Source organism: Megachile rotundata, chromosome 10 (assembly GCF_050947335.1).
Source record: "Megachile rotundata isolate GNS110a chromosome 10, iyMegRotu1, whole genome shotgun sequence".
NCBI classification, from domain to species: domain Eukaryota; kingdom Metazoa; phylum Arthropoda; class Insecta; order Hymenoptera; family Megachilidae; genus Megachile; species Megachile rotundata.
Window position 1 is genome coordinate 9,042,424 of NC_134992.1, and position 12,812 is coordinate 9,055,235.

Sequence of the window (12,812 nt, forward strand, 5' to 3'; positions counted from 1 at the left end):
CTTACCGGAAGTTCGTTACTAGACTCGGCCACGCTGCGAACTCTCCGAGAACAGATGCTTGTTACTTAGACTGCTCATATTTATCACGGTGCTCTCACGGTCCTTCTCGCCGGTTACTGCCGCGGTTTTCACACCGTTCCACCGTTGAAAGCCCCCCGGCAAACTCGGCAACGCGTTGGCTCGTGTTATGCCCGACCAGCGACAAGGGAACTCCTCTGGAACTCCTCTGGAACTCCGGCAGAAACTCACGATGTCGCCGCCAACTAAGTTCAGAAGCTTGGCTGGCCGCCTTTCCTCCAACCACCGCCCCCATCTCTAAGGATTCCACGTTCGTCTAGGTTACGCCTAGCTCTGTGTGCTCGACCTTAACCACGCTTCCGTACCTCTGGATCTACGTCTGAAACGCAGCCAGGCATCCGGTTAGGCCGCAACCATAAGTTACTAATGTTGTTCCCGTGTTGGCGGGCTGGCGTAACACGCGGGACCGAAAGAGACCACCGCCCGCCCCTCTCGCAAAACGGATTTCGAAGTTTTACCTCGTTTCCGAGGGGATTATCTTCGTCGGTATAATAGATACGCTTTAGTGGTTGCTCGAAGGTGTCTTTCCGTGTTTTGCGGCTTGCTCGAGCACGCTGATTAAAGGTAATCGAGGATGCGGCTGGAAAGTTGCGGATAGAGGGGAATTATTGCGTTATATTAACGACGATGTACAGATGTTCCGCACAAACTTTTGTTTACCCGTTGTAAACTTTCCTGTACTCCCTTCGACTTTGTTCACTTCTACTTTATTTCACTTCATTTCGTTTCGAAAATTTTTTTTTCAAAATTTTTATATTTGAGGAACTGATTATTTACAGTGAAGCATTTTTGTTAAACGCGAGAATCTTCTTTTACTTTGTACGTTCATGTACTCATATGCTGTGTTAAATGAATTATTCATGTCATACCAAATAAATATTACATGTGTACAATATTACAATATTATAACTTCATATTATTCATATTACTATATTTATATTTCATATAATTATATTAAATATTGCTCACATATTAATACATAACCTACATATTTTATCTATCGTATTCTAACATGCGACACTAACGGCCAGCGCATGAACTAATAAAAATGGCCAACGCATTTGCAAACACAATTAGAGTAATAAAAGTAAAAGTCAACATCAAATTATCCAACTAAATTTTCGAGAGCATGTTCGAAGAGATGAAAGTGATTTTAATCGTTGAAATAACGATACAATGAAAAAATTTCTTTTTTCTGTGCCCGATACGTACCTGGAGAATCGTCTCATAAATTCCGCCAGTCGTTTCTGCGTCCACGCCGGATCGCATAATTTATCGTCGATTATAATGATGCACAGTTTAACGCGCTCTTATTAATCAATTCGCCGGCTATTTATTACGTAGCCGACCAATTTGTAATCGCCGTTAATTTGATCATTATTCAATTCCATGAATCGCGAGGCAACAGAGGAAACGAAATATTGACACCCCTTTAGGCACTTCGTACCTTCTCTCAAAATGATACCTACTAAATTATTCCCCTACGCGCTATACTTTGCTACGTTTGCAATTAACCATCCCCTATCGCAACAAATAATAAACAACATACCTACTTGCAGGGTCATAAACGGTCTACAGAGATTCGCAAATAATTAGTTTCGTGGATTCGAGCACAGTTGAATTTCATTATGTTACATCGACTTTTGTTGGGAGTACTCGTTAGAGAACCATACTGGTCACCCTTAGAAAGGTCGAGAAGTAAGATCGTGATGGAGGAAGCGGCTAACGAACTCCCTGTACGACTCTGAAGTGCTATCTTCACGAGACTCAAAGGCGCCGTAAGAAGTGCCATTAAGGCGGCGATCATATCTCTCGATGGTTCGTCTTCGTTTATTAAAGCGCGATGAGAGGGTGGAGGGAGGCTCGTGGTCGAGCTGTGGACTTTCTTGCCCATGGCGAATCGTCCGACGATAAGAATCGGACGATCCGAAGATACCATCGATTCTTTTGTTCTTGTCGATTGCGGGGTGGGGAGATGACCGCTGTGTACAGTTAATTGTTCGCGGTCGCTGTAGCGATGGCTTCGAGTTTTTGAGTTAGGTACATTACCAAATTTCTACATATGAAAATTTCTACATATGAAAATTTCTACGTATGAAAATTTCTACATATGCAAATTTCTACATATGCAAATTTCTACATATGAAAATTTCTACATATGAAAATTTCTACATATGCAAATTTCTACATATGAAAATTTCTACATATGCAAATTTCTACATATGAAAATTTCTACATATGAAAATTTCTACATATGAAAATTTTTTCATATGAAAATTTCTACATATGCAAATTTCTACATATGAAAATTTCTACATATGAAAATTTCTACATATGAAAATTTTTACATATGAAAATTTCTACATATGCAAATTTCTACATATGAAAATTTCTACATATGCAAATTTCTACATATGAAAATTTCTACATATGCAAATTTCTACATATGAAAATTTTTACATATGAAAATTTCTACATATGCAAATTTCTACATATGAAAATTTCTACATATGCAAATTTCTACATATGAAAATTTCTACATATGCAAATTTCTACATATGAAAATTTCTACATATGAAAATTTCTACATATGCAAATTTCTACATATGAAAATTTCTACATATGCAAATTTCTACATATGAAAATTTCTACATATGAAAATTTCTACATATGAAAATTTTTACATATGAAAATTTCTACATATGAAAATTTCTACATATGCAAATTTCTACATATGCAAATTTCTGCATATGAAAATTTCTGCATATGAAAATTTTTATATATGAAAATTTCTACATATGAAAATTTCTACATATGCAAATTTCTACATATGAAAATTTCTACATATGAAAATTTCTACACATGAAAATTTCTACATATGAAAATTTCTAAATTACCAAATTTCCACATTTGAAAGTTTCCAAAGTACCACATTTCCAATTTCCTGAATCACCAAATGCATAATTTGCCTGACATCCATCACATATCAAGCACATTATCTTCCACAATTTTTTGCGTTTGCCCATCACAGTTCGAAACAGTATCCTTCTCCAAGCATTCGAGTCGAACAATTCCTTACACCTCGAATCTCCTTACGAAGCACATTTAACCTCGGAGTAAGAAAAAGGAAGAAAAACGGAACTCGTCGATAGGAAAGAAAGGAGAAGGTACCCATGTTGGAAGCGCTATTATTCCTTTTCCTGCAAGCGAAAAGGATCAGCAGAACCGTTTTCCACCAATCACGGCTGCCTGGACGATTATCTCGAATCCAATAAAAACGTTGGATCCCGCGAGAGGAGTCGAGCGTTTTCTCGCGGTCTTACAGAGCTCCGAGGAATGTAACCTCGCGTTATAGCCACCACGATATTCCGCTAACGAGGGTTGCGCGCTTGTAGCGTGATTAAACCACGCTATAACGCAGCGGGACGTCGCAGGATGACCAGGATCGGCTACAATATGGGAAATTAAGGAATAGGCTGCGTATAAGACGCAGTCGTGAACAAAGGAGTCTTTAATGCCATTTGCAGCCTACCTTTATGCATGCAAATTATGTCGAGATTGCACTTCCTTTTTCAAACTTTTAATTCTCTTCTTGAATGAAAAATTGCTTTCTTAAAAGTTACGATCTTTGCTACACTTTATAATTTTGAAATTTATTCTCATTTCATTTATACATAATTAACATGTCAATTATATAAAATATTTTTTTTTAAATTCAATTATAAGAAATCATAAAAAGTTTGTACAGTTAAGTGACATATGCGAATAAAGTTTGTTCAGTTAAGTGACATATATGAATAAAGATCACGTGTGAATAAACACATACTGACACACGTATAACATATGTGAAAATTAACACGAATTAATCTGTCACATTGTTAACATCCTTCCTAACTTCCTCACACAAGAATTCATCTCCGTTAATATAAAAATTTTTGCCAAAACGTAACAAAAGCAGTTCGATATCATGCAGGGACCGTAAGAAAGTCGTCTGAAAATTACTTGCGTGCCTCTCCACGTCGGTCAGTAATTCCTCGAGTTCCATCCCCGCAGTGGGTGGTGAAAAAATCCGGCGGAGCGTGGAATTCACGGTGGAAAAACACGCGTTCAAGGAAACGAGAGTACAGAGTGGATGGCAAAGAACGTTCGCAATAATTGTGATTTACGATTCGGCAAGTTTGTTTGAAACGCGTCGCTGTCATGGCCAGGAAGTTGCCGCTATTTGTACAGAAAGGGGACAGAAACGTCTGCGAAGACCCTTCTTAATGACTGATAAAACATTCATCGAATACGTGAATCGCAAACGAGTTACCGATACTTCTGTATTACAAAATGAAGTAAATACTCGTACAAGGCTGATGTATTTTCATGACAAAATTAGGGGATGAAATAGTACTATGAAAAATGGTATTTTCTAGAGAAACAGGTATCTTGATTTTTTAATATCCTTGAATACATTTACTCTATCTGATTATAAATTAAAAACAATCTCAGATTGTAAATATATGTCGATATTTGATATGTCGATGTTTAAAATAGTAAAAGATATTTTAATCGAAAGAAGATAATTTCGAATTCTACAATTTCTGCAGCTCAGAACAGTTGAAACGATAATTTCGATCATTCGAAATTGCATCAGAGCGACCCAGTACCACAGTACCATAATCTCCTGCAACTCGTGCGCCATCCAATTTATCAGCGCACGGAACAATTACTCACATTCGTGCGAAACAGGGACTCGTTTAACCAAGAAGCAAGACCTGACGCAACAGAACCTCCGCGAAACGAGCCGCCATTCGACAGGCAATAAACGAGCCTCGGTCGCAATATCGTTCCACGACAGATAAGTCCGGTCAGATTTAGCATAAGAAAGGCTTAGAAGAGAGTCGACTCGACAATGGCCGGGGCTTCGAGTTCGAGATTTCGATGACTCCTCTCTCTCTCTCTCCCCCTTTTCTCGTCTCGTTCCCGGCCTATTGGTGCCGGAGGGTAGGACGCAATCAGTGGCCTTGATTTATCGCGGCAATATACATTAAGATACCGACATTAAAACTAGGGGAGCCTCCCGTGGATTCCGGCCTCCATTACCGCGTACCGAAAGAGAGAGGAGCTGTCGTCGCGTCGACGCCGAACAAGATTCAATCTCTTCGATTTCGATTGCAAAAATAACTATATAGTGCACATTTATTTCCGGTTCCCAAGTTTTGACGCATCAACCGAATTGAGTACGTTTGAGGATGTTGAGAATATTTCAGGGTGACATGATCGCGTCACTGGTCGATGTCATATAATGAAATTTGTTGAAATTTTAAAATACAAGGCATGAAATATTTTGTAGTAAAAGACACTTCTTTTTGGACAAATTTCTCAAGAGAAAATTATCGAATTCTTTTCATTCACAGTACTTGTTGACAGCCACAGTTAAATATGTAGGTTACAGTCACGCCTGATGTTAACATATGTAACCAGACATTAACATATGTATTAATCATACAATACATGTATTAATACAGATTAAGAACAGCGATGTCTTTCAATTTAAGAACCATTAAATATTTTCTTCCTATAAATAATAATTCAACTGAATTTAATTTAAGTAACTAATATAACTGAATTTGTAGCACGGTTCACATATGTTCACATATGACTACCACATGCCAGTCAACATGTACTACCTTCCAACATGTACGCGTAATAATTAAAAGTACATAAAGTACAGTCTCTGATTTGCTGTTTTAGTCAACATATGCCAATTTTAATAAATAAAATTTCAAATATAAAATACGTCCCGAATCACATATGACATCGACCAATAAATCAGATACACAGCTCGCTAGATTCCTAGAATCCTTGTGTTCCAAAAGGGGATCAAGAATATTTGTAAGGGAACTAGCGAGCTTTTCCATTACACGCCCGCCAATTATGGAACAGTGATCTAACCATAGTAACGTGTAGTGTTCCCGCCATTGTCCGCAGGTCCAAGCGGGGCGTACAGTCCGGATGCGACGATGGGCTACATGATGGACGGACAGGCGGCGAGCATGATGCACCGGCCGCCAGGTGATCCTACCTTCCACAATCAGTACCATTACCCGCCAGAGTACTACGGACATCACTTATAAAGGTACGTGGGAAACTCTGTTGAGCTTGATCCATAAATTGGCTAACTCTTGCGTCGCTGAAACTTTTTTCTCTACAAGTACCGTGCTAGAAAACTCACATACCAGAAAATAATTCATACCGCAAATATTCTGTGTGCTAAAAGTCAACTAAATCTAGTTAATATCCAAAAATATTCTGTATGCCGAAAGTCAGCTAAATCTAGTTAATATCTAAATATTGTAATATCTAAATATTTAATATCAAAATATTTAATATCTAAATATTGTAATATCTAAGTATCCAATACCTAAATATTCCAATATCGTTAATATGTGGTCTTGTTTGATGTTGCAGCAGTAGTCACGAGCGAAGGTAGATGGAATGACGGTTCTTGCGGAACGGGAAACGTAGCAACGTGCTCCGTTGGCGTAGATCGAGCTGTGCACTCGGGAGCAACGAGGATTCGTCGCTTCCGGTAACGACGCCGAAGAGGAAATGTTTTCCCGCGCGTCGAGCTGGTCGAGTCAGGAGCGCGAGAAATCTGGACGTCGGTCCAGAGAAGAGACCTCGAGGTTCGAGGGTCGAAGAGAGGACGCGTTTGTTCGTCGACCGGTAGTGCCGGTGGTGGAAGGACCGACGAAGGTGGAGCGCGAGAAACCGACGAGAGGGTAAAAGAAGAAAGGAAGTGCGCGGCGCGGGGCCGCGAGGAGGAAAATTCATGTGATTGTTCTGTGTACAAATGTCGCGGTGTAATATTGTAGTGATCGAGGAATTTAAATGTTAAATTTTAATACGATCGCGATCGAGCTAAATGATAATTAACGATCCTAGAGGAAGACAGAGAGGGTGGTACGGGGTATAAAAGCTTGAGAGTGATATATAATAGGCAATTCGTAGCGGGCATGTGTACATTAAAGAGGAGGAACAGAGATAAAAGATGAATATTAGGGCGAACCCGGTGCTCGCACGGTTCCGTTTTTTCTTTTTTTTTTATAGATAAGGGATGTCCACGAAAATGGCCGCCGACGTTCGAACACGTGAGACACAGGATTCGGAACGATCGAGTATGTATGTATATATTATATACACGCAGACAGACAGAGACGCATCCATCGTGTATGAATCATATACGGGGTATATAAATAAATATAAATAGGGCGAAGAAAATTTTCGCGAACGCGACGGGTGGCGTTTCAAGACGAAGTGACACGATGGAAAATCGGTTTTTAACAAAAAGAAAGTGCAGTACGAGGCGTACGACGACGGACGAGAAATGGGGCGAGTTAACGGAACAAACGAAAGAAAATATGGAAAATGTTTTAGGACACAAGAACGGTGATCGACGCGTGTGCCGGACTCGAGCGTCGATCCCGTTCACTTGCATATATATATAGGTGACATTGAAATTTGTACAGTTATTATTAATTATAAATGAATTTACTAATTAAAGGAAGAAGTAATTATATATTATAAATATATACATAACTGAAGTAACATGTGCCCCCAACCCCCTACCCCTCCGGTTGTAATATATATATACAAGCGAGCGAATTTTAATTGGACCTTTGGGACGATAATTATTCACACGTGTGTGTGTACGTTCGTGTGCGTGTGCGCGAGTGGGTGGGTGGTTGTTGTGCCGTATTCGGTGTGCGTACGGAGCATCGTAAGAAAAATAAAATCAGGCGAGAGCGGATAAAACGGGCTCGAGGATGCGTGGTTGCGTGCGAGTGCAAGAAAGAAGATAGTATACGCGAACGACAGTGGTGAGGGATATATATATGAAAAAAGGTATATATATATATATATATATAAATATAAATATAAATATAAATATAAATATATAAATATATAAATACAAAAATATAGATACCTGCGAGAGGATCAGACAGTTCTTCATCGTCCACGATTCGGTGACGCGGTCAGATCCCAACCCCCCACCCCCCATCCCCCACCTGATCCGACTTCACATTGTCACACACGAACACATGTATACACGTACACGGAAACGCGTGAAATGAGCGTCATGGAACCCAGCCCCGTCTCCCCGCACTGTAAGGATTAATTAAAAGAACCTAAACAGCCGAACGAGTACACGATCTACACAGTTTATCGATATAATATATTGCGTATAAATAGTTAATTGAGCGCGAGATGGGAGGGTGAGAGGTTCTCTCGATCTAAAGGGCTACGCGAAGAAATTTATACATTTCTCGTGTTTCTCTTGTTTCATCCCTTTTCCCGTTTTCACGTCTTAGCAGGAACCGTGGACCAGAAAGGTGAAATTAGGATGAAGGTAAAAAATGAAACGTAAGGGTGCAAATTATTGGTTCCCTTCGAACTGCGATTTAATTATGAGGTTGTTATTTCGAGAAGTTTGAAAATTTTGAGGGTGGCAATCGAGTCGAGTTTCATACCCTTTTTACTCAAATACGATTTCGAGTTCGTTGATTTTTGTCGGCTACAATTTTTCTCTTTCATTTAGACAAACAAATCTTTTTTTATAGATTTAATTTTCAATTTGATAGTCTTCAAGGATACTTATATTTATACTTTTCAAGAATATTTTTGTATGAAAATCTTTAAAAAGAATTCGGTGAAATTTTGTTTGAAGTGCAAAATCGATTGCAGGAACGTTTTTCTTGAGTTGCAAATATAAACCTGAAACGAGAGAAAATTTTACCAATTTCGAAGGATTTTACGAAACTATCGATTGTTTAATTGTTCTTCATTCTGAGAAACTGATTTATAGATTAGGTTCAAATCTCTCCCCTAAAAAATGTAGATTAGGTAACTAAAATTGATGAGCTATAAATTTAATTGTCAGCCTAATGGGTATTTATAATTATTATATTTTTCACCCTTAACAAAATTAAATATTTTCGTCAACTACACAATAAAATTATTTTGTTATAATATTATATTATGATTACAATTATAATATATATTATAATTATAATTGTAAAATACGTTATTGAAATTATTGAACTCAGACAATTTTTAAAGCTGATGAAATTAGTTGCAAACATAAAAAATTATTATAATATGTGATATATATTATAATTGTAATAAAATATTGTAATAAATACTTTCTTGACAAAGTGAAAACAGTAAATTCGAAAAATAATTAAAACTTGTCAGTCATTCTATGAACAATTTATTTTATAAATTTTAAAAGTACATAAGAAAATCTGATGAAAGAGAACGAATCTTCGTGTAGCCTTTTACAACGACAACTTCACAGAGCGTGTTTATCGAGAGCGGAATCCAGAGAATGCGAGGGAGAGAGAGAAAGAGACAGCAAGGAAGCAAGGGTTGAAATTTAATTAAATTAAACGTCGATTATATGTGAGCGAATTCGTAGACACGGCGTCCCCGACTCGAATGGCGGATTCGAAATCGCGCCAATCGGTTTCCGCCGATCGAACCGCGATCGATTCGCGTTTCGATCGACGAACGGGGATGATCGAAAGAATAGTGAAGCCCGTGAGACAGTCAGCGAAAGGAGCGAACGAGAAACGCATACGAGACAAATTTTATCGATATTTTCAATACGCCCGCATACACGTAAATCTTGTATAAAAATTTTAATGTAAACACACCGCTCTTGTCGTGTGCCGTGCAATCTCCGAAAAATCGATCGTCGTTTGTCGAACGCAATCCTTTAGATTGTTCACAGAAAATCCAACCGAGACATCGAAAAACAGCGATCGATATTTCTGAACACGGTGTCATGGCGTACTAGTATACTGAAACGAAAAAAAAAATGATAACCCACGTATACCGAAAGACTCAGGTGCGAGAAAAGTCAGTTGTAGGTTCTGGTTAATTGGAGAAATTCGTCGAGACTCGTCGAGATGCGTCGCGGCCGATTCGATCGGTCGATCGACGAGCAATCGCCTGCTCTTCGCGCAAGCGCGGCAATCGATCGTGCGATCCTGCCCGCGAAATTCAAAATTCCAACGAAACAGAAACGTCGCTCGAACCCGTCATTGAGATTCCTCGACGACCCGGTTACCTGGATACACGCTGTATACGAACAGACGTAATATTACGTCGTACGGGCGCGCGCAAATCGTCCAACGGCAACGGCAACACATTTTTTAACGCTTTTAACGCAATCGAGTTTGCAGAACCGAACCGTTTTTAGTGGAAAAGCTTTCTACGGGGACCCAGACCTTTTTATCGCTTACCGGAACCAGAAAGGTTTTTTATCGGAGAACGTCGATGCCGGCGCATAACTAGAGACGATTTCGCGCCGCTCGCCGGAACAATCGTAACTCATAATCGATTATCAAGTACGAGACAATCATGAAGGTGGAAACATGGAGCCGGTTCGACGTCGTCGGCGACGAGCGCCAACGGGACGACGCGTTTTTACGAATTCTATTTGTTGAACGATATATTGTTTAATTTTGTTGATGTACGGCCCGTTGGTCGCCGACTCGTCGAATCGTCTTCGGATTTACACGAGGAATCTCAACCTGAATTTTCCAGCAACGTTTCGTCTGACAACTGCTATTAATCCTTCATTGCATGACTCTTGCAATTTTGTCAATATATTCGATCTTTGGAGATAACACTTAGGAAGTAACAATAAATATTCGTTTTTGTATTGTAAACTTATTTAGAGGAAAAATGTGGATATGATATTGACGTGGTAGTATGTTTATACACTTCCAATCATCTTCCGAATCAAACTTCATTTCCTACCACAAATCCCAAGCTTCCAAATTCAAGTTCTTCAAATTCTACAAGTCATTTCAAATTTAACTAAATTCTCGTAAATTCTGAGATTTCATCCTGAATCCCTAAGTCCATTTTATGCTTGCAACCCAGTGCAACGGAGGGTTAAAAAACTGGACCGTCGTCCGTGATCTTGCAGACCAATCAAACGAATCTCGCTGAATCGACGACTAAATTATTTTTCCATATCGAGGATCGACGGTCCGGCCAATCGGAAATTCGTTGTCGCCCTTAAAATCGGATTTTTATTCTGCGAGACGTGGAATCGATATTTTCACGGAAATGTATCGCGACAACGAAAGGAAGCAGGATCGCACGAACGATTAACGAGAGGAGCCTATACAAAGGGGTGCGGATGTTGTATAGGCGAGAAATTGTACCGACGGTTGCGGAAGGGATACAAGGACGGCGGCGAACGGACGACGTTTATTGGCTGTTCGTTTTTCTAAATGAGTTCACCCGATTGAATCATCGCCTTAAAAATGTATACGAAGTAACAGTAAGGTATCTAAGTAATAATCATGTTAGAGGGTAAAGAAAACTTCAAACAAAGATTTTATGAGCGGCTATAGGGCAACGGAGTGAATGAGGTCTGCGGGTGAGTGAGAACGGGTGTAACTGGGTGAAGGGGTGAAAGGTGGCGAAAGAATGGCAATTCGAGCGAGTGACAGAGAGCGGGAAAGTAATAATTAATGTGTAATCACGAAAGAACGATAGCAGACCGGTTCGCTATGGCGACGATGATCGTAATGACGTAGGTGGATGTAGAGGGTCGGAAACGTTCGCCTGAAGATCGCGAACCGGCGTCATTACGATGATCGGTGAAACGATTACGATAATGCCGATGGTGATGCTGATAACCACGATAACGATGATGCTGGTATATGATGATGATTACGATTATTGCTGGTGACGACGATGATGTGTATAGTAAGCTAAAAATTTATTATATCGGTATGGAATCAGATTTTTTCAACTGTTTGCGTATTGACGACCTATTGACACCCTTAAGTAAAAAAAAAAAATAAAAAAAGAAAATGAAGAGGAACGGCAAATAAATTAAAAATAAAAAAAAACGAATCGAATCGAACTGTGTTCTGTGTTTATGAATCGCACCGCTCTTCGATCGTTGTTACGCGACGTCGCGACGCGGAGACGCGGTCCACACCGGGGGGGTCGCAACCCCTTCCACCCTCGCGAGGGAGCGCGTCGATTCCTTCTGATCACGTGATATACAATAATTCTCGCCTCGAGACGAATAGAAAGAACCGCGAGAGACCCGATACCTGTCGATGTAAAATATTTAGTATTAAACGAGGGATCAACGTGCACGCGCGTGTTCGCTATTAAGGAACACGCGCGCACACGCGTCCCCAAGAGGCAGAGACGACGATCAGGCGTCTCGAGCACGAGGGAACAGAGTCGATCGTTCGCGTGAAATTGGCCCGGATCGATTGTGTTCAAAACACTCACGGATCGCTACGTGATGACGATGAAAGGAAGGACGATGTCAAAGGTGGTCTATGTTTAGAGAGTGTCCATTGTATAGTGTTTTTTTGAAACGTGAGCATTAAATGCTACATCTTGTGTACGTCCTCTTGTGTCCAGTGTTTTATTTGACGATCGCTCGTGACAAACCGCGAATGCGCGACTATGATGCTGCTCACATTTTTCCCTTTCATTTTCGTCATTATTTTACTTGGGAGCATCGCACGCGTCGCGTTTTATCACCGGCGAACTTCATCCACATCCTTCTATCCCGTCCGAGAGTTTTCAGCGCCTGGAATTACCGAATTTCTTTTATATTTATGGAAACGTAGTTGCGGAGCATGATAGCCTTTGAACCTTCCTTTCTCTCGAAGCAGGTAAGTTTAATGTTAGATATT

General features: G+C 39.8%; 1 protein-coding gene across 3 annotated transcripts in view; it reads left to right on the forward strand.

Annotated features, from left to right (window-relative positions):
- Window positions 1-12,517, forward strand: part of hth (Meis homeobox homothorax) — a 565,080-nt gene extending 552,563 nt beyond the window's left edge. For 2 of the 3 annotated variants that reach the window (XM_012281928.2, XM_012281931.2), the window contains 2 exons: window positions 6,034-6,202; window positions 6,535-12,517. In XM_012281928.2, coding sequence (XP_012137318.1) covers window positions 6,034-6,200 — 167 coding nt within the window. In that variant the 3' untranslated portion in view covers window positions 6,201-6,202; window positions 6,535-12,517. The remainder of the gene's footprint in view (window positions 1-6,033; window positions 6,203-6,534) is intronic. The other variant, XM_076536623.1, reaches the window with a different exon arrangement.
- The last annotated feature ends 295 nt before the right edge of the window (window positions 12,518-12,812 follow it).